General features: G+C 40.8%; 1 protein-coding gene across 1 annotated transcript in view; it reads left to right on the forward strand.

Moving 5' to 3' along the window:
• Positions 1 to 23,543, forward strand: part of EPB41L3 (erythrocyte membrane protein band 4.1 like 3) — a 145,541-nt gene that overhangs the window by 71,478 nt on the left and 50,520 nt on the right. The window contains exons 4-5 of the mRNA XM_055080499.1: positions 17,799 to 17,903; positions 19,442 to 19,484. Of these exons, the coding sequence (XP_054936474.1) occupies positions 17,799 to 17,903; positions 19,442 to 19,484 (148 nt within the window). The remainder of the gene's footprint in view (positions 1 to 17,798; positions 17,904 to 19,441; positions 19,485 to 23,543) is intronic.

Here is a 23,543-nt window from a genome sequence, read left to right on the forward strand (position 1 = left end):
GTTACATCTTCGTCTGGAGGCTGGTCTAGGGAAAGATGCATCTTCACGCTTTTTGATGCTGTTGGTAGAGTGTATTTCCTCCTGGTTGTAGGACTGAGGTCCCCACTGTCTTGGTGGATGTCAGCTGGGGACCACTTGGGGCTCCCGAGTTGGCTGTCCAGTCTGTGAGTCTCCCTCCATCTTGGCAACAGAGAACCTCACTCACCTTAGAGCCCTCTACGTTCAGATCTCTCTGCCAACCCCACTTCTGCTATGAGCTGGAGAAAACTCTCCGCTTTTAAGGGCTGAGGCCTGATTAGGTCAGGCCTACCTGGATAATGTCCCTATCATAAGGTCAGCTGTGCCAGCTAATGTAACCTAATCATTAGATTAAAGTAAGATCCACTCTATGCGCAGTCCCAGGGATCATGTGGGGCTTGTGCACCAGGGAGATGAGAAATCACAACAGGTGATGGGGTGCTTCTGAGGGGAGCTATTTGGCCATTTGTGTTTTGAAAATGTACTTCTAATAAATAGAAATTGAGGAGGAAGAGTCTTGAAACTGGCTGCATCACAATGAACCAGGCAAGAGATGCTGAGGACCAGATCCAAGACGCCAGCAAGCGGGACAGAGGGAAGAGAATGGATTTTAAAGAACTGTCCTGAAAATGAGCAAACTTGATTAATTGGATGGGTGGGCAGGGATGTGGGTAGTGGAAGAGACAGTACCTGATAATGGCGTCCACATTTATAGAATACAGTATAAGAAGAAAAGTTTGTGGGGGAAGAGAGTGAATCTAATTTAAACCTATTGAATTTAGGGTGCTTGGAATATGAAAGTAGCAATCTACTGCTGCAATTGGATACATTGGTCAGCCTTTGGAAGAGAAGTCAGGCTGGTAGGCTCTGTGGGAGCCAATATCTCTCACACTAATTCACAGGCACGAGTGATTGAGATCGTGCAGACGGCCAGTGAATGAGTGGGGAAAGCATTAATAGCAGAGCTCTGGGCAACACTGATGTTTAGAGTTGGGGTGGGGAGTGTACCCCAGCTTAGGAACCGGGAGTGCCTGACCCCATGGGGACATTACAGCAGTGAGTATGGTCGAGTGGGTCTCCTTCAAACAGATCCAAGAGAGAATCTACATAGGCCAGCGTTCCCAGTATCACTTTCTAACTGCCATCAAGGCGTGGCACTATTGAATGTAGAAAACCGGAGGCCAGGGATCGCCCCAGGTGCTGTCCACCGAGAAATAATTTAATGTCTTCATTGTGATGGATTCTTGTGCCACCCTTTTATTTCCTTAATTGGGCTTTTTGCTGTCTTTTGTACATTAGAATTTCAGTTATACAAAGTGTTAAGAACTGTAACATTATATTTCCTGTAAGGAACGACTGATCCCTGTTTCTTGGAACAATGTAAGAAGACTGTTAGGACTAGTTTTACGTTAGCATGCTGTGTCATCGTGATCTTTAAGTAACCGTAAAGGGGTGGTGTTATTCAGAAAGTTCTCTTGAACGTTTTAATCTCAAATTAGACAAAAACACGCCCCCGCCCCCGCCCCCCCCCATACATAGCCGCCCGCAGTTTTCCATTTCGGGGGCTGTGGTCACGCCCTGCTGTTCATTCAGGAAATTCCACGCCCTTCCCCCCCGCTTCCCCGTCCTCTGCCTCCTCCTGGTCCAGGGCGGAGGGGCCTCTAGTGCTGAGCCCCGGGTTCCCTCTCTCGACGGCTGAAAAGCCAAGGACTCTTTTCCTCTTCAATTTTGTGGGTTGTATTGACCAGCCAGAACACTTTCAAGTGTTTATTTGTTTCTTCTAGAAGAGGTCACGGATTCTAAGTTATGGGATCTTTTTGTTGGAACGCAAGAACATTAGCTTCCTATAACCTGGTGCGATTTCCCTCGTCAGATGACTATTGTGGACATCTTATTTCTAGATAAATGGAATTTGGGTCTTCCTTTTGTTTCTCCTGCCAAGACCAATCTATTTTGTTAGTGTTGCCTAGTGACTGTTCCCTGCAGTTCGGGTCCAGAATGTCTCTACAAATGGCAATTTTAAATGGCCAGGTTAGGTATTAATTCATGAAAGGCTTTGATCAGTGGGGGTTTCTTCTCGTTGACAAACAAGACATCTTTGCTGTGTCGGACATGTGACAGACAGCTGTGTTTAACTGGTATGCATATTTGGGGTAATTTTCTAATACGGGTGAAAGAAATTCTGATCTCGAAGTCATATTTACACTTCGAAATGCACCTCATTCGCCCCGTGGCTGCATGTAGGCATGAGCGATGGTATGCGGACGTACAGCCAGCACAAGAATTGGCTCTTAGAATGGTGTTTGGGAAACTGCAAGGAATGAAGAGACTCGTTATTTCTTATGGAATGCCATGGTGACGGCAAATAAAGTCACTGAAAGAGCCACCACGTTCTTTAGGGAAATGCCCCTATAATGAACTGGTAAAGCACACAGGATAGTTTTCAAGGATTACCCCAAGCAAAATGCTTCAGTTCATATCTCCAGTTATTCCTTTAAAAAAAGAAAAAAAAAAAGGGGCACCGTCGGGAATAACAGGTCTTGCTGAGCTTCCTTAATAGCACTAGGTCAAGAAGTCATCCTCATAGGGAAAAAAAACCCATCCAAATTGTAAAGGTACTTTGTTTCAAAAATACATTTTATTTTAACTTGGGACTTCTACGATGTATACCCAGCCATGTTCTCACAAGGATTTAAGGTGTTTTATAGAAGTACACATAATATAATGAGAAGAAAATAAATAAGCAGAAAGCAGGACCAAGAGAAGATGAGGGGAAGAAGCCGGAAGGAGATGAACCCATAAAACGTGTGTTCAGAGCACTCACCTCACAGTGTCCACACAGTAAAAGCACCCCACTTGCTGGCTAGAAGCATTTTCATTCCGGGTCCCGTCGTTTGAGAGAAGCTCTCTGTCAGCTTCTTCTGGGAGATTATGAATAGCTGTCAGGAAAGTCTCAGTGGTTGTTGATTCTCTCAGTCAAAGCTTTAAGAAGCGCTAAGTAATGATTTGCCGGTTTGAGATGATGCTTCTCTTTAAGTATCCGAGATGTGCAGCTTTCTAAGTTGCCAGCTCAGTGGGGAACTGTATTTTTTAACAGCAGAACTAGGGATGCTACTGACATCTCAGAAGAGGTGAGGCCTTGACGAGCGTGTTCACAGATAGACGGTCACCCACCTTCTCCAAGGACATGGCCACAAAAATGCCTGAGGGCGAGGTTAAGACACACCTCAGACATTTGGATCCAGGCCAGCGTGGAGACAAAGGATGCCCAGGACCCCGACACTGTGGACAGAGGAGGACTTCAATGATGTCAGCTCAGAAAAACTTTAAGGCTTGAGCAGTATAAGTTCCTCTGTACTCTTCAAGGTAACCTCACAGGAAAATCTGTGCCTAGGTGTGGGAATGAGTCCATTCTCTTTACAGGATTATTAACTGTAAGCCCATTAAATATTGTGACTCTTACAAAAATATTGACTTCAGTTTTAGAAAAGTGTTTAGGTGGCAGGACCAATTGCACGCTTAGTAGTTAACTCTCCAATCTGCTACTTAACCAGGCATTTTTAAAAGAATTTTTAAAGGAGAATCCAGGACGCATCCCTGTCCTATGCATGGAACTGCTCTCTACGTTCATCAGACAGACTTCCTGAGCAGGTGCAGGACTCCTGATACCTGGGAGTTCAGGCTGATGTCATGCAGTTTAGTCATGGAAGGTCCTTAAAAACCATAACCCACCTTGGGTTTTTTTGTTTCAGCGGGAGGGGTCGAGCGTGTATCAAATGAAAGTAATGGAGTGAAGCCCCAGCTCAAGACCATATGGCCCCTCGGGAGAAGTGGAGAAATTTATCAGGAAGTTAACCTGCAACATTTGAGGTGGAATTTTAAAAGCTAATAAGTCATGTAAGGCCAGACACTATCAAACTCTTAGAGGAACACATAGGCAGAACACTCTAGGACATAAATTACAGAAAGATCCTTTTTGACCCACCTCCCTAGAGAAATGGAAATAAAAACAAAAATAAACAAATGGGACCTAATGAAACTTGAAAGCTTTTTCCTGTGCACAGCAAAGGAAACCATAAACAAGAGGAAAAGACAACCCTCAGATGGGAGAAAATATTTGCAAATGAAGCAACTGACAAAGGATTGATCTCCAAAATATACGAGCAGTTCATGCAGCTCAATATCAAAAAAACAAACAACCCAATGCAAAAATGTGCAGTAGACCTAAATAGACATTTCTCCAAAGAAGACATACAGACTGCCAACCTCTACAAACCATAAATGCTGGAGAGGGTGTGGAGAAAAGGGAACCCTCTTGCACTGTTGGTGGGAATGTAAATTGATACAGTCACCATGGAGAACAGTATGGAGGTCCCTTAAAAAAATAAAAATAGAACTACCCTACGACCCAGCAATCCTACTGCTGGGCATATACCCTGAGAAAACCATAATTCAGAAAGAGTCATGTACCACAGTGTTCATTGCAGCAGTATTTACAATAGCCAGGACATGGAAGCAACCTAAGTGTCTGTCAATAGATGAATGGCTAAAGAAGATGTGGCACATATATACAATGGAATATTACTCAGCCATAAAAAGAAACGAAATTAAGTTATTTGTATTGAGGTGGATGGACCTAGAGTCTGTCATACAGAGTGAAGTAAGTCAGAAAGAGAAAAACAAATACTGTATGCTAACACATACATATGGAATCTAAAAAAAAAATGGTTCTGATGAACCTAGGGACAGGACAGGAATAAAGACACAGATGTAGAGAATGGACTTGAGGACACGGGGAGGGGGAAGGGTAAGCTGGGACGAAGTGAGAGAGTAACATTGACATATATACACTACCAAAAGTAAAATAGATAGCTAGTGGGAAGCAGCTGCATAGCACAGGAAGATCAGCTCGATGCTTTGTGACCACCTAGAGGGATGGGATAAGGAGGGTGGGAGGGAGACGCAAGAGGGCGAGGATATGGGGATATACGTATGCATATAGCTGATTCACTTTGTTATACAGCAGAAACTAACACAACATGGTAAAGCAATTATACTCCAATAAAGATGTTAAAAAAAAGAAGCTAATAGGTCTACCACCTGCGGGGATGAAATATTGTCTTCTTGCAGAAATTAGGAAAAAAATCCAACACTCTAGATCTGGCCAGAGCAGATTATACACCCACGTGGTAGAAAAATATAAATAAACTGATCCTGAATAAATTTCAAAGAACAGAGCAGTGTTTTGAAGAGCTTTGAAACAGGAAATAAACCCCAGATGCATTTATTTTGCTTGATTTTCTTTTCTGTTTCAAAAAATAATTAATTTTGCTCTCTGCCAGGCACAGGGGTACGTGTTGGGAATCCAGTTGCGGGTAAAAACTGCTTACGTGAGAGACTGGCATTACCATTACTCAAATCACAGCACAAAGCAGCGTGAAATTGCCACCCTGACAAGTGCAATGCAGAAGACATAAAAACGCGTTCTCTGAGACCTGGTCCTGGAGGCCGGGGGGTGGAGTCCTGAGGAAGGGGTGCTTGAGGAGAGATCTGAAGGCTGGACGGGTAGAAGGGTCCAGGGTGTGAAGGTGGCTTGTGCAGACTTTGGCAGGAGGAAGCCTAGGGAGAGGGGCTGGAGGAAGGTTGTGTGATGGAGTAGGGGGTCGGGGCAGGCCAGGGGGCACCGCGGGGGGAGCCAAAGAGGCAGGCGGGACCTCCCCCACCGTGATGATGGGGTCTGACCGCATCCTCAGTCTGGCCGTCTGTGCTCTCACTGCTGAGTCTGACAGCCAACTTCTGGTCTTCCCACGTGGGTATATTCTCACAAAGAGTTTTTGAATGTAAAGACAGAAGTGAAAATACATTTGATAAAATCTCGGGGTCATCTCCTTTGAATTTCACTTGACATCCTCCTGAGCCCCCGAGATCGCAGGCATCTTGCTGCCCTCAGTCCTTGTTAAGCCAGGAGGGAGGAGGCAGGACTGGCTTAGAGGCTCAACCTTCAGAGAAGGGAGAGCAGCATCACTCAAGTCCCGAAGCACTTCCCAAAGTCCCTCAGCCCCGAACCTCCCAGTTCACCTCTGAACACCAATAAGGTCTGGGAAAGACAGTGGCCTTCTTGTGAGCACAAGAAAAATCAGAATAATCTGAGTGTGTCGTACTTTACTTTTTGCTTGAATAGAATGGTTTTAAGTTTTCCTGTCAATGAAAGAACGTTACAGCTCTTTGTTAGGGCAAAAGCCTGTACCTAACTTTACAAGCCGTTTGTCTTCTGGATTCAGTTTGCCTAATCATTTCAGTTTTTCTGTGATTGTTATTTACTGCCATTTGCTAATGCAATTCGTGCTTTAAAAATAAATGACAGGGCTTCCCTGGTGGCGCAGTGGTTGAGAGTCCGCCTGCCGATGCAGGGGACGCGGGTTCGTGCCCCGGTCCGGGAAGATCCCACATGCCGCGGAGCGGCTGGGCCCGCGGGCCATGGCCGCTGAGCCTGCGCGTCCGGAGCCTGTGCTCCGCAACGGGAGAGGCCACAACAGTGAGAGGCCCGCGTACCGCAAAAAAAGAAATAAATAAATAAAATAAAAATAAATGATAACCACAAAACTCAGAGAAATCACCATCTGAGATTCAGGAGTCAGCAGAGACTAACATTCTCTTGAGGTTAAATGAGATCTTGGGACGACTGCAGTGAGGGGACCTCGTGCTGACCCGAGGGGACGAGTCTGGTCTGGTTCTAGAATGAGGCCTGGGCCTCGCTTACTTACAGGGCTGAGCAGGCTCCTCCCACCCCCACTCCCAGGTGTGGGAACTACTGGGCCGAGAGGATTAATGCTGGCTTTTCAGGATTGTGAGCTCGGGAGCATTAAACCAGGATGCCCCCCATAGAGACGGCAAGGTCCAAAAGCAATCCCAACCTTGGACGTGTAGACCTGCTGGTACCCCAGGTGGTCCACACGGGCTATTGCACGTGTCCGACAAAGCTGGAGAGCATGTAAGAATCAAAAAGTTAGATGATTACAAAGGCTTTTTCCCCCCAGCTACTGGATTTTAAATACTAATCCAAAATGTGATACGCTGTCAATGAAGGCCAGACTGACCCTAAGCATCATTGAAAGTGTCATCACCTGTCCTATTTTTTGCCATTTATTTATGTTTTCATTGTAGGTCTTTCATAGGTTTTACAATTATTTTAATTTAAAACCTCTATTTTAACTAGCGAAATGATATAATTAAATTTTTTAATTATGTCAGTAGTTTCCATAATAACCCTGAAATCCTTCCTCTGTGTGCTTACTCACAGCCTTGTCCTGTTAATAAGAGGAAACAGTTGATGGACACTGGTTCACTTAAGACTTATTTGTTTAAAGCACTGACTGTTATATGGTTTTGATCATCAGTGCCTTATAGGACTGAAAAGTGGCCATTCTACAAATTCATACTCATTAAATGTATATTATTAAAAGTTGGGTTTTCACTGTCAGCATTTGCATTGCCTACAGCACTTTATTTGACCAGATGAGTTATAAATCACAATTTGGGTTTTGTTTGATTTTTTTCTTTTTTGAGAATTGTCTCAGAAAGGAGAAATAAGTACTTCGTCTCCCAGGAAGAATTTCACCAAGTCGCGCGTCATTGTGAATTAGGCCCTGTGGTTCTTTTACAAGATTCAGGTTTAAGTCTGTGTCTCTTTCAAGCGTCCCTCTTACCGAGGGCTTCCTTTTCTGCGTTCGTTTGGCACACATTGGCTTAGTGACCTGAATCCTTAGCAGATTAACAGCAGGAAATGTTGTCTGACTGCTCGCTGCCAACATCTCATATGTGTGATGTGAAACTCTTTGTGAAAAAGCGAGCCCAATGTTTTTGCCAGGAAGAAGCACGCTTCACTGAAAAGCTATCATCTACCACGGCACATGGCTCAGAGCACAAAAGTCTGATTTCAAACAGAGGCTGAAATGACGACAACAAATGAAGACAGAAACAGACTGTGGCTGAAAGAAAAAGGCATCTTTCTAAAAAAGGTGGAGGGGGCTTCACGTGCACAAGTGGACTCTTGCCGTGTAGGTGCTAAAACTATTTTTTCAGAGAATCTCTGTCAAACCTAGGTCGACTCTACTGCATTGGAACTCTCCCTTCTTGTTTTGGTTGTGCTGCATGCCATGTCTATGATAATATGTAACTATCATGTTTTGGCCTAGGATGTACCAAAATGTGCCAGTATACCCAGTGCCTGCTGAAAACCATTTTGTATGTGTTTGCAAAGGATAATTGAATGTACCCTTAGTTTACTGATAATAATACTATTTTCAACCGTTTCTCCCTTTTACCTGTGCAGTGAGATTTGTTTTTCACAAGAGACATGGGATGATTTCACTGCAGATTAAATAAGCATCAGTAGGATGTCAGTCTCTATACCAAATTTCAGCATTAGAAAACCTAAGTTTATTGGGCTTCTTGTGAAAAGGGCCTGCTAATAATCACCAGCATTTATTGGTTATCGTTTCCCATGGGCTAGGCAATACGTATGCTTTCCTGTGTTTTATTTAACGCAACAATCCTATGAGTAAGGACCAATATTATTTCCATTTTTTAATGAAGGCAGTGAAGTTCAGAAAGATTCAGTGACTGTCTCACCTCACAGCCAGCTAGTTGTAGAGCCAGGGTCCGGCACTGGGGCTGTCTGATGTGCCTCACTTAGAATAGAATGGTGGGAAAACCGACTTGAATTGGATAGGAATAATATCTTTAAAATTACATTTTGAAGACATTTAAATAATGCTAGATGATTTCTAAGTTTCTAGACAGTTGAGACATGGAAATAAATCAGTTTTGTTTAAAAACTTAGCAAGACCAGGAAGTGGTCCCAGGTTCATATTTTAACAGGCCACTTCAGATCTTTCTTGCTAGCTGAACTGAGTTTAAGAAAGTGGCAGAATAATCATTGATTGACTTATTAATAATGTGAAAAGAACTGTAATGGTTTTCTAAAAAGCTGATTGCTTGTGAATTTAAAGAAAGAGCTAGCAAGATGTGTAACATCTAGGCAGAAAAAAAATCCTCTCTGCTTCTCACATCAGCCCTCTGAATTCACCGCCTGGATCACACTTGGGATTTAGTACATAGACTAGGTCCTGCCCCTCTGGGCATGGATCCTGGCAGTAGTGATGGGGATAATGGACTTCCTACTGTGCTTATTAAACTTGGCATTGAAAGTACACTTGAGACAGAAAGCCCCAAATGGAAGTAGATGCACACAGGGCAGCTGGGGCCATATACTGCTTCTTAGACCTTCCCAGCCTCAGATCTCTCTCGAGTGTTTATGGACTGTTGTCACAGACCAGTCACCACCATCATCTTTTATTCCTCTTGGTATTTTCCAAGTGTAGATTTTTTTTTGTTAATCCACTTAAATTTCAGGGCAGACTGTGTTAGAACGTTTTTCTATCTGACAGAGCAAAAAGAAAACCCAGGAAAAAATGACCTACACAGAGTCCAGGTGTCCGATTTCGGCTCAGGCTCAGGCTTAGTTAGTTTGCTGAGCTCTCCACATGCTCCTATAACACCAGGCAAATTGTGTTGCCATCATTTAGAAATGAAGAGAATTCCAGTTGACCTTTAGAAGTGGGGAGAATGGAAAAGCATTCAGTGTGGAAATATGCAATTAGGGAAGGAAGCATGAAAAAAAATGATGGCATTTTTCATCGAGATTAATCGAAGATAATGTGAGGAGAAATTCCTCCTTCAGATTCATGCCCGGAGTGCTTATTAGGCGCATATGTTGAACGTCTTCTGTGTTTAGGACACTCTTTCGGGGGCATTAAAAACGTTGCACAGTTTCCTGTCCTCAGGGAGCAGAAATACAAGTTCACAAAGTGCAGCAATACACGGAAAGATATAATTTCAGAAGAAAATCAGCAGTCCAGTTGAAGAAGATACATGATGGAAAGAATAAAGTGCTTACAGGCTGGCGCTCCCTCAAATTTCAAAGCAGCTGAAATAAGGGTACGGAAGTGTCAATTTCCCTGAACGGTCTCAGTATTACATGTTTCTTTGTATTAACGCACGTGGTATAAGCCTAAGCCAATGTAACAAGAGGCTTTTTTTTCAGTGACGGTTTAAAGAAATGCGCACATAGATCCCGCGGAGCCTCAAGGATATATCCACACGCCCTGGTGCTGATGGCTTTGGTTCCCCCGCCCCTCCGCATTTCCCCACCCCCCGCCGCATTTCCCGCTCCCCGCAAGAAGTAGGGACCATTGATTAGCTCCAGTTCTCAGGCAGAACGACGTGCTCTGCCTCATTTTCTTTGTGATTGTGCAGCTTCAGATAAATAAGAACTGCAGCCCGTCTTCTAAGGCGAGAAGATTATACTTGACTTTACAGATTTCTCTGATTTCAGCTTTTAGCCTTTCCCCACGCTGATTCATAGCTTTGTGAGACTGAAAGAAAAGACAGATTCTGTTGAAGTCTTGTGCCGAGGTTTAGTACAATTTGTGCTACCTGCTTGTGCGCTCATGACTTGAGCACAGATCAAGACACGATTTCCAGGGACTTGAGCATCAAGGCAGTTCTCATTTCGGAGGATGTGTTCACAGGTGTGCCGTCTCCTGGTCAGCTGTCAATCAAGAGCAGCTCCTCCCTCCATCCTCCCCTGGGTTCAGTGCCCAGTGTTTGTTCCTCTCCATCACCTCCCTAACCTGCCAGGGAAAATGTGAATGCGTAAAATTTTACTCGTTCACAAAAGAGCAAATCAAGATATTTGTTAACCTACCTGGGTCATTTTTTAGTAAGGTAGCAGGTTCTTGAGTTAAAGTCTGTACGTTTTAGCTCTACCAAGGGAGAGCTAAAAAAAAATTCAACAAACTCAAAAACATTTCTATTTTGTGTATTTCGTTCATAGCTTTAAATGCAGGTTCATTGTTTAGCTGGTTTATTGGTTGGTTTTATAGTTTGGTGGTTTATCATTGCTCATTTGTATCATTTTATTTCAGCGTGTGGTGTTGAACGTCTTCTGTGTTTAGGACACTCTTTCGGGGGCATTAAAAAGGTTGCACAGTTTCCTGTCCTCAGGGAGCAGAAATACAAGTTCACAAAGTGCAGCAATACACGGAAAGATATAATTTCAGAAGAAAATCAGCAGTCCAGTTGAAGAAGATACATGATGGAAAGAATAAAGTGCTTACAGGCTGGCGCTCCCTCAAATTTCAAAGCAGCTGAAATAAGGGTACGGAAGTGTCAATTTCCCTGAACGGTCTCAGTATTACATGTTTCTTTGTATTAACGCACGTGGTATAAGCCTAAGCCAATGTAACAAGAGGCTTTTTTTTCAGTGACGGTTTAAAGAAATGCGCACATAGATCCCGCGGAGCCTCAAGGATATATCCACACGCCCTGGTGCTGATGGCTTTGGTTCCCCCGCCCCTCCGCATTTCCCCACCCCCCGCCGCATTTCCCGCTCCCCGCAAGAAGTAGGGACCATTGATTAGCTCCAGTTCTCAGGCAGAACGACGTGCTCTGCCTCATTTTCTTTGTGATTGTGCAGCTTCAGATAAATAAGAACTGCAGCCCGTCTTCTAAGGCGAGAAGATTATACTTGACTTTACAGATTTCTCTGATTTCAGCTTTTAGCCTTTCCCCACGCTGATTCATAGCTTTGTGAGACTGAAAGAAAAGACAGATTCTGTTGAAGTCTTGTGCCGAGGTTTAGTACAATTTGTGCTACCTGCTTGTGCGCTCATGACTTGAGCACAGATCAAGACACGATTTCCAGGGACTTGAGCATCAAGGCAGTTCTCATTTCGGAGGATGTGTTCACAGGTGTGCCGTCTCCTGGTCAGCTGTCAATCAAGAGCAGCTCCTCCCTCCATCCTCCCCTGGGTTCAGTGCCCAGTGTTTGTTCCTCTCCATCACCTCCCTAACCTGCCAGGGAAAATGTGAATGCGTAAAATTTTACTCGTTCACAAAAGAGCAAATCAAGATATTTGTTAACCTACCTGGGTCATTTTTTAGTAAGGTAGCAGGTTCTTGAGTTAAAGGCTGTACGTTTTAGCTCTACCAAGGGAGAGCTAAAAAAAAATTCAACAAACTCAAAAACATTTCTATTTTGTGTATTTCGTTCATAGCTTTAAATGCAGGTTCATTGTTTAGCTGGTTTATTGGTTGGTTTTATAGTTTGGTGGTTTATCATTGCTCATTTGTATCATTTTATTTCAGCGTGTGGCTCATTTTTCATTTCTTGAGAACTTAACGTTTCTTAAGAAAATTTGTTGGAAAGAGTGTCTTAAGATTTTAAGACTGTGTGTGTGTGTGTGTGTGTGTGTGTGTGTGTAAATAAAGTTTATCATAATGCAGCTATCAGTGTTGGTACAAGAAGGCCTGAAAGAAACTGGTGTGGATCTAAATCTGAAGAAGTTACACATTTCCTCAAAAAAAAAAAAAAAAAGAAAAAAAGAAAAATTGCTTTAGAGTCCTCCGTTTAAGAATTTTTAAGTTGTAAACTTAAGTGTACCTTTCAACCATGCCTGCAAATGAGATCTTGAAAACATACAAAGGCCTTTTGCCCACCTTCAGAAATTCTGATTTATTTGACCTGAGGTGGGTTCCTGGATATTGGCATATTTTAAATGCTCCCAGGATCCACGGTTGAAAAACCACTAGTTTAAAATATTGCTTTGGCAACATTGGTTATGATATGCTAGTGAGAAAAATTTTAAGTTTCATCACGTTACCTTTTTATTCTCTTAATGGTATTTGACCAAAATGAGGCGCCATAAAAAATAAGAACAGGAGGCACATTGCCATCAGGAGTGTCTTTATCGTCAGTCGGGATATAAGGCGAGTGCACAGAGAGACAGCTGTGATATAAGGCAGCATATGGAAAGTGCCCTCTTGGTACCATAAAGTGTTCTAATGTCCAAAGGTGAGAGAAATCACATTTGGCTGGGAGGACAGGAAGTGCTGTAAAGAAGTGGCACTGGAGAAGCATTGTAAAGGATGAGAGTTGACAGGCAAAATGTAAGGCAGAGCACTTGGGGACATTTAGAGCATCAGTATGGGTAACACCTGTAATGGACTGAAACACGTCAAGCCTGATTTAGCCCGTGAGTTCATAGTGATGATATAAAACAAAAATCCTAATTGGTGACTTCTGGATGGTGCTAGAAAGCCAACTCGTTATCTTGAAATTGGATAAAGGAAAAGGTGTGAGCGTTGATCCTGTCTTCCATCATCAGACTATGTCCCTGGATAAATAATTCCGACAAAGAGAAGTGTCTCTTCATAGACATACTCCAACTAATAAATGGGGGACCAAGGTTCGGATTCGAATATTCCCATCTTGCCACCTCAAATTAATGGGTCTAGGGCAACGATCGTTAGTGACTGCTGCTATCACAAAAAGGCAAGAGTTAACTTTATGCCTCCTGGTGAAATTGCACAGCATTATTTATGGAAACCAGTCGCACAAGAATCCGGTCAAGCTTCTAGATTTCACTATCAGTTTACAGGAAATACAGAAGACAAAAGAACATGTCAAATTACACCATGGAAATGCAAACAGCAAGTCTAGACTGAGCGAACTCCCCAGGCAAATGACCTGGTCTCCTAAACAAGTTAATTTCAAGGGGGAAACCAACATAAATGGAGAACTTGCAGATTAAGAGAGACCAGAGAGATATGTCACCAGATTGCAGCGTATGGGCTAATCCAAGAAAAGGAAAAAGAAAAAAAAAATCTTTGAAGTAATTGGGGAAATTAAAGTATTGACTAGATATTTGGTGATATTATGAACTGATTGCTACTTTTGTTTAGATGTGATGAAGTTATTGAGATTACATTTCTTAAAAGAGCAGAGTTACATACTAAGATAAATAGAGACAAAATTATTTGCTGAGATGCTTCAGAATACCCGGGGCGGGGGGGAGGAGGAGTGGAGCAGAACTCCGGATGAACCAAAGTTGTGGTCTTCAGAGGCATTTGTTAAGACTGGGTGATGAGTATGCAGGCTTTCATGATGCTGTTCTCTCTACTTTGGGAAATGTTTGAAATTCTCCCATCCTAAAACATTCTGAAATTAATTTTTTAAAGTTGTTAGACAAATAAAAGTACAAATAAAATTTTTAATGTAAACTCTCAGGTGATGCTGGTTGATAAGGCCTTGAGAACCAGTGTTTTACAAACATTGTAAAAAATCTTGAATTATCTTGGACTTGCAAGAAGTTTCATTAATGCTGCAGAAAAGCTTATTTCATCTGCTGTGTTTGAGTGGTGATGATGGACGTATCCTCATCTTCTCTATTAGAAACAGAAACCCAATTTTAAGTGGAAAAAGAGGGTAGAGAGAGGGCAGTCCACCATTGCTTTGTTACTCCAGGAAAGCAAAATCCACTTTCTTCTATGTCCAGGTGTTAAAAGTCAATGGTTAGGTAGACTGCAAATGCATCTGAGTCAGAGACATGACTTAGCAACTCACAGGAAACAGCAAATGAGACTAAAAGCTGTTCATCGTCTCCAGTTAAGTAAATTACCCATTGATTTGAGAATACCTCTGTCCAAAAAATGTTTTTTAAGCAACTGAATTCTTTTTTTTTAACGTCTTTATCGGAGTATAATTGCTTTACAATGGTGTGTTAGTTTCTGCTTTACAACAAAGTGAATCAGTCATACATATACATGTGTCCCCATATCTCTTCCCTCTTGCGTCTCCCTCTCTCCCACCCTCCCTATCCCACCCCCTCTAGGTGGCCACAAAGCACCGAGCTGATCTCCCTGTGCTATGCGACTGCTTCCCACTAGCTTCTACTGAATTCTTGACTCATTATAGCTGTTATAAACATACCCAATGAAAGTAAGGTGCCTAGATTTGATCACTTAATGAACATCCTATCTTTGGGAACCGAATATTTAACATAAATTCTCTAAAAGGTCCAGTGACGGTTGAACTTTAGTCATATTTTAGATGTTACTACCTAAAGATGCATACGATGTCAACATGTAGAAATAATTGACTTAAAAAGTTAAATAATGCGCTAGAAAAAAATTATCTGAGTAAGAAGAATCAAGAATTTGGGGGAGTTGGGAGTGATTGCAGAGGGGATCCTGTCTGGGGCTTCAAAATAGTCCCATTTTGTGTCCTGTGCCAACTCCATCCATTGCCAGGGTCTTTCTCATCACGTGTGCAGAAGGGCTCTGAAGCCGCATTTGGGCTGCACGGGGGAGTGAGCTGTGATCATTAGTGATGTTGGCCATGAGCACAGGTGCCCAGTTACAGCCTCAAGCCTGTGATCACCTGGCTCCATGGAGTCATATATCCTCACTCAAGGACGAGAAGGTGAAGGCCCACATAACGTGAGAGACCTTTCCAGTGTCATCCAGCTGGCTGGCAGCTGTGGTGATGTTCGGCAGATAGGAATTTCATTGTTTACATATAACCATCTATAGCAGATTCTAGACAACCCGTCTTAGTTCTTAGGGCCAAAACAAACAAACAGAAACAAACCCAAAAACCCTTCAGAGTGAAGAATGGACCACTATGTTATTGTCTTAAGGACTGTTTACAGTGTTCAAATATGTTTAAAATAGTAAGAAAAAATCTGGTCTGTTCAAGAGAGAGCTGTGGTTCATTAATAGAAATCAAATGGTGAGAAGCCAGAAAATTAAGAGCCAGTTAATACAGTGGTCTGTGCTTGAGCTAATCATTCCACCTGTTAGACAAAAGGAAGAAGACAGCAGCCAGAAGACAGCTAAATAAAACAATGCCCAAGGCCACCTGCAGCATGACCAGAATAATTCCTCCATTGAGGGCCTGGCTGTGGTCTGCTGGCTCAGAGGATGTAGAAGGCTTTGTAGAGGAAGGTTTATTGTATTTGTTTTGTTTTGGTTTGTTTTTACTCATTGAGAAAGTACTTGGCCAGACACTGGTGTGTATTTGTGTGTGTGTGTGTGTGTGTGTGTGTGTGTGTGTGTGTGTGGTGTTCTAGTTAAAGCAGTTAGACAGTAAGCAGATGATTGATATCTGAAGAAAGAGCAGGGCATATTAATACTAAGGATGCTTACTGGCACCACAGGAGCTGTATATGTGCTCCTACCACAAAAATGCCTAGTGAGTTCTATATTACGTATTCTGCCATTTATCAATCACGTAGGCTGATAATATCAATAGCTGACATTTGTGGGATGCTTGACATGTGTTATCACTGGACCAAGTTGGAATACTTTGTTTCATTTTAATGTCAACCATTACAAAGAAGTAGATGGTATCATACCCGTTTTACAGAGGGAAAGCTTCGAGGGCCGCACAGCTGCAAGGGACATAAGGAAAACTCAGAGCCAGGTTTACCTATTAAAGCCACCGTCATAGGCAGCACTAAGACTGCCTCTCCCATGTAACTCCTCTGAACCTCTTGTGTTCTTATCTCTAAACTGGACATCATACCCATGGAAGCGTCAGAAGAACCAGTTTTTTTTGGTGCAAACTTTATAATTTGTTAAGCATTATTCAGAAGCAATATGCTGTTATTTACAAATAAAAGATTTAAACCAGCGAGCAGCATTTCATTGTCATACCCTTTATTTATATCCATTGAACAATGTTACACAGTTTAGCTAACATGTAATTTATTTTCATACATTATTAAACTTTTTGCAAATACAACATTGATTATTCAGCTGGTTACAATTCAGGCTTCACTTTTCTATCCTACATTTATCTTTTCTCCTAAATAGTCATGCTTGAGGGGGACTAAGTAATTTCCAATATATTTGCGGTTGTACGGTAATACATACCACTTACACGTCTTCCGGATACTTACTCTTTTGGCATGCCCATTGTTTATCAATTTTCTTATTTTTCTCTCACTACGTTAAATCTTAAAGACAAATACGCTTAAGGTACGAGATGAGAAATGTTGGTACTGCACAAACAAAATGTAGTTTAGCTTAATTGCTTCCAGTTAATCCATCTTAGACTCCAAGGCCAAGTTTAAAAGACCTTTGTTGAAAATATGATACTGTATATCACCATAAATTAAGCGGATGGATTTTTTTCCCCAGATGACTGCCTTTTTTCTTTCTCCAATTGACTGCTTTATGGCCAAAAATACAGCACATATATCTACATCTCACATTTATAAATGATCATTTAAATCTTTAAACTTAATGAACATGTTTGTTATGTTAAATAGAAAGGATTTTCTCTAAAAAAAACAAATTAAGAGAAAGTTGAACTCTGTGATACAAAATTGAAATTTGTGGCTGTCAACAAAAACTAATGAAGTTTTAACGGGCTTTAGAAAGTGATCCATAGCTAGAATTTCTAAGTAAGGACTGGGATAGAAAGTTTGAAGGGGACTTCTGCCTAAGACAAGGAATGGGGTTAATTCTTCTCAGGTTCAGAACCTGATCACCTGGAGGAGTGAGCGTGGGTATTCTGAAACACGGCTGGGATTTTGTGTTTCACAATATATTTGAGGCTTCCAAGCACCATTTCATTTCCCCAACTACCTCCGTTTCGAAATCACCCGTAGGTCGCCTGTACTTACTCACTGACAGGAGTTATTTTTTTATTTATTTGTTTGTTCTGTAGGAGCTGCCTCTTGTAGGATTAGGTCCACTTTATTGAGCCTTTTTTCTAGTTAAAAAGGAGATGGTAAAGTGAGCAAACCTGCTTGTTATTTTCTGAACAGTTACAACAAGCAATATTTTGAAGTTTACCCATCTTTGCTTGTGGCAATTGAGAGAACTTTTTTGGTGTGTGTTGACTTGTTTTTCTGTTTTGTTCTCCATAGAAACGCTCCAGAGGCCAAGTGCTGTTTGATAAAGTATGTGAACATCTGAATTTGCTAGAAAAAGACTATTTTGGGCTTACATATCGAGATGCTGAAAACCAGAAGGTGAGTGGTTGAAAGCAATACAAAGTATGATGGCTTCAGCTGCGCTTCACTGCAAGAAAGTGAACTGAAACTGAAGTGGTAAATTGTATTCTCCACCTCCCCCTCATACTCCCACGCCCTCACATTTATAATCCAAGGCCCTAAATGCTGTTAATCACCTTATTTCTTCATGAAGGAAATTATAAGACCACAACTTCCTTTAATCTTGAGTCTTTTGGAAACAATCAGTCAGTCAGTGTTTCTGCTTTTCATGCTTGAGTTCTTTATGGTTCCAGAAAAGCATTTCGTATGGTGCTTTGGGGGGATGATATATTTCCATGGATTTGAGCCAATGAGAATCACATACATTGATAATGATACAGAAAACATGTTCACTGGATGCCATCTTATTAATTCATCTTATTACACTTTCATATTCTTGCTGAATCACAACATGAGGTGAATCGTGTACAGACCTGATGTACAAGGCAAGCAGTTAATGTATTCAGTCCACGTTTAATGTTACATGTAAAACCTCTGTAGACTCTTATACCTGCTGCAGTCTCTTCAGGCCTTTATCTCACTTATCCCCCCAACTGCCTGAACGATAAGGAAGAAGAAATTGTTTTCCTTAATGCTGGAAACTGAGCCACAGCAATTGTGCTCATTAAATGTCACTTGTTCTGTTGTCGTTCGTTAGTGAACCATACTTTATCTTTACTGAATTCCTTAGGTGATGTCTAACTTCATTATTAAACACCTGAGTGTTCTGATGAGGAAAATCGTTAAGTGTCAAACAAGTGTTCGTTTGTTAGGAAAGCATTCTGAGAAGGTGCCTTAAAATCTATAATCACAGAAGTCGCTGCATGGGACTGAATGGCTAGGACCTCAGTGGTCAAGTTACATGCAGAGTCAGCTCTCTGTGTTCTTGGGTTCTGCATCTGCAGATTCAACCAACAGCAGATCAAAACTATATATATTTTTTAATTCCAGAAAGTTCCAAAAAGCAAAATTTGAATTTGCCAGTGCACCAGCAAGTATTTACGTAGCATGTCCATTGAATTAGGTATTATAAATAATCTAGAAATGATTTCAAGTATATGGGGACGTTGCATAGGTTATATACAAATACTGTGCCATTTTATATAAGGGACTTGAGCATCCTCAGATTTTGGTGTTACCTGGGGTCCTGGCACCAATCCCCTGTGGTTACCAAAGGATGACTGTATCTTAAGCTCATGCTTGTAACTTGTTTGAACATAGAATCCACCATTTTTTCTCCTCTGTTTCTGTGCTAGCTTGAATCCCTGAAGGTACCTGTTGTAAAAGAAAAGAACTTTGTCAAGCCTGAATTGTGCGCACACACATCTTCTCATTAGACCAGAGCCTGGGCCCTCGCAGGACTAGTGAAGGGCAACAGATGTAGGGGAGGGACCCAGCTGGGGGAGCCTTCCGGCAGCCACTCCTTCTCAAATACGTTTAGTTCATCTCTACCCAGTCAACACTAAGTCATCTCCATTCTTCTCTGATTCATATTCAGACTCTCACTTCTTTTTCAGAATTGGTTGGACCCTGCTAAGGAAATTAAAAAACAGATTCGAAGTAAGTTCTTTTGGATTATTTATTATGTGTAGAAATAGGAAGATTTTCAAAGAGTGGGGTTGTCTGAAATGGTAGCTCATACCCACATGGCTGGTGTGAATACGGTATTTTGAAAGACGGATTAAGATCTCAAATTTTATCTTTGGCAGGTTGGTCTAGCTCAGATACCCATTATTAATTATCGTGATCCGGGAATAAAATGACATGACACTTGACCTATTATTCCCTTGCCTGTTCAGAGATGTGAGATATGATTTAATCAAGTGATGCCCCCCCACCGTTGACAATCATCTAAAAGTTTCAAACTTAATTATTAATGTTGTATTAAGCCTAACTGCCACCAAAGTACACAAGGCAAGCAGTCAAGCTAAAAGTAATAGTCATTTAATAGCTTAGAAATGGAGTAACAAGTCAGACTGCAGTTTACTGTCTGATGACATCTTCTTTTCTTAGCCCTAAAGGCAATTTAAGAAATGGACATTTCCTAGCACACAAAACAGTTACATGAGCCACTCAGAAAATTTAAATACAGGTAGCTAATAAGTATTAGAAAAGGTGCTAAGTCTTAGTAATAATTAAATACAAATTAAAATGAGACAGTTTTCACCTATTCAGATTAGCAAAGATTTTAAAAGTTTAATAATGCCCTACGCTGGCAATTTTGTACACAATTGGTAGAAATATAACCCTTTAAGAAGGCACTTTGTGTCAGTATTTATTACAATTTAAAATGTGCTTATTCTTTGACCCCTGATTTTACTTGTAGAAATGTATCCAGTGTCTGCCTAAGAGAGCAGTGTGTACATATGTGTACATGTAGGAAAGTTCATTATCATACCATTGGCAATAGAAGAAGACTCAAAGCACCTTAAATATCCATTTATAAAGAAATGATTAAATCTATCATGAAATAGCCATACCTTGAAATACTAGGTAGCTGTTAAATAGAATGAGGTAGAATAAATATGTTTTAGCTCTCATTAGTGAGACCTTAGAGAAATAATTCATATTTGTTTAAAATGAGTTACGCATATATAGGTATGTGGAAATATCTATACCTCCAGAAGTGGCACCGCAGGGTAGGGGGTTGAGAAAGCAATTTTTTCGTTTTTATTTTTAAGCCTTTTCTTTAGCTGTTGCTTTTTACTATGGATAAATGGTAAAACATGGATATACTTTATAATTTCAACTAGTTAATTTTTTTCAAGCAATTCATTTTTTATCAATAAAATCTAGTTTAATTTTCCAGAACAACTGATTCTATTTGAAGATTAAATTTAAGACCAATTTATTAATAAGAACAGCATTCCCATCAAAGTTACTATTAAAAGAGAGAGCAGGGCTTCCCTGGTGGCACAGTGGTTGAGAGTCCGCCTGCCGATGCAGGGGACGCGGGTTCGCTGAGCCTGCGCGTCCGGAGCCTGTGCTCCGCAACGGGAGAGGCCACAGCAGTGAGAGGCCCGCGTGCCGCAAAAAAAAAAAAGAGAGCAAATCTTTCTAGTGCCTTTGAATGTTCTGAGGTCTCAAAATACCCTACATGCTAATAAAAAGTAATTAGTAGCAAGCAGTTTGAAATGGCTTAATACTAGATAATATCTCAAAAGAAGCAAAAAATTCACTATGCTTCTAGATATTAGAGAGTCTGATGGTTCTTTATACAACGAAAACATCTTTACCATATTTTTGAGAGGAATTTGGTGTGGTCACTAATCAGAAACTTGATAGTGAAGTAGGTTGATAGAGCTAAATTGGGATTAAAACCAGGGACAGCTACAGTTGTGATAAGAAGGTGAAAACTTCAGAGTCCTAGTAAAAACTTTAAGATGATGAATATGTTCTAAGGATCTTTTTATGGAGTTATTAAAAGCAGATGTGCTGAATATCTTAACATTTCATGTGCTTTAAGTCCTCTATATTCACCTAATTAATAAAACGCTGTTTCGTACTTGGTTGATTTTATAATTACAGAGCACTTTGAAAATAAATGTTCAAGGATAAGTCATTATACTGTTACAAGAAAGGCTGTAACAACAGTTAATTTTCTTTTCTGCTGTTAATGGAATTCTTTTTTTCCTTCATTTCCCATTTATCCTGTCTCCGACCTTCCTTTCTAAGAGTTGAAGTTTAGGGGACAGTCAGAACATGAGATTTAAAGGATATTTTCCTCATGTAGATTAGGCAGTGTTTGTGACAGCAACATAAAGAAAACCAAGTGACAATCATGCAGATAAAGGAGGAGACAAGAAAAAATTGGAATGTTTTAGGAATGGAATTTGGTGTTTTTATCTATATTCCTTATTGTGTCCCATGCACAAAATGCCTTCTTTCCACAAAAGGTACATTCTATCAAGGCAGAAAAGTATTATCAGAGCTAATGTAATTATTGTACAATCGCCTCCTCTTTCTGAATATAAATCTCAACAATAAAAGGATATTTCCATTATTTTTATGCTGTAGGTCCACAGCAGGTCTCTAGAATGAGATCTTCAAGAGAATGGCAAATGGCGGTCAAGCTGATAAAGATTTTAAGTTATGAATTTATGAGAAATAGAAAATTCTGAGCCTGAAGAGTTTGTTCTTATGAAAAAAAATTCTTATTCCAGTCATCTTCTATGCCTAGCAGATCTAAAATTTCTAAATATATTCTGATATATAGTATATTTATGATATAGTAACTTCATGATATAGAATATATGATAATATAGTGATTTATGCTATAAACGTAGTATATTTAGAAATTTTAAGATTTGGCAGGCATAGAAGACTAAAATTAGAATTTTTTCATAAGAATGAATCCTCTTCAGTTTCACAGTTTTCTGATTATCATAAATTTGGCATTTAAAATCCTATATCAGCATCATAGAATGTCATTTTAATGCATTCAAGCTCTTGCATTTCCGTCTCTAACCAGAGCCGTCATCTGATCAGACACAGGCTCACAAACCTATTTATGGCATAACTATAGCCTCCCAGTGATTTGTTTCTACCAGATTCTTTACGAGGATATGTATTTCAGCTTTAATCTGCCTCTCTCATTAATTTCAAATGTTACACCTCATTTCACTGGATTTTTTTTTTTTTTCTTGATTGTGGTGTAGATTGTGTTTTCCTTAACCTTTCCCACTGTTTCAAAATAATGTCCTGCAAAACCTCGTATTTGATTGGGTTATAACCTTAGGAAAGTAGATTCCTTGGGATTAGCGATTTTCAAAGTACGGTCAAGTGTATTAGAACCATTAGGGTGTTTATTAAAATCACAAGTTCCTGGGCCATAATGCACATCTCCGGAATAAAAACCTCTGAGTAGGGCCTAGGGATTGGCATTTTTAAGAAGCCCCTCAGATGCTTCTTAGGCCCACGATCATTTGAAAGTCACTTTCCTGTAATGAGGATTTTTGCATTGAAATATCTTTCTTCTATTTTTATTCCCTCTTAGTTTCCAACTTCTAGTGTTTACCCTGAATTTATTATGAGTTTAATTACATTGCTAAACGATTCATTGGATTCACTTTGAAGTGGATAAAAATTATAAAAGAGCAATAAATCCATTTCCCATAACGAATCCATTAGCTTTCATTCCAGTTGCTTGCAGGGAAACCAGCTCTCATTATGAACCTCACCGCTGGCAAGCATTCCATTTTAGCAGGAGGTGAATAGGAATCAATAGGAAAGTAAAACCAAATCAGACTTGTTAATTTTAGAATAACAAGAGGACGTTTTTTGAGAACAGTGGGAAAAATAATCGCTAGAAATATGTTTGACTGCCAGATATTTTACGGCTTGTAATTCTTACAGCCCATGTTTTGGGAATATTTTCTTAGTGGTTTAGAAATGACACGAAACACCCAGTAATACCCGGTCCCTATACCAAGTCCTTCATAAGGCAACTCAAATGGTGTCCCTGCCAGGTGGACCTCTAAGTGTAATATGAATAGCAGTGTCCAGAATAAACGAGAATTAGTGAATGGACTATGCCATGGATGACAGAAATACAGGTGACCTCTGCAGCTAAGTATTTGCTACTCAAGCAAGAGAACAGTTCGAAGGAAGGAGCCGGGA

Source organism: Physeter macrocephalus, chromosome 19, assembly GCF_002837175.3.
Source record: "Physeter macrocephalus isolate SW-GA chromosome 19, ASM283717v5, whole genome shotgun sequence".
Lineage (NCBI taxonomy): Eukaryota > Metazoa > Chordata > Mammalia > Artiodactyla > Physeteridae > Physeter > Physeter macrocephalus.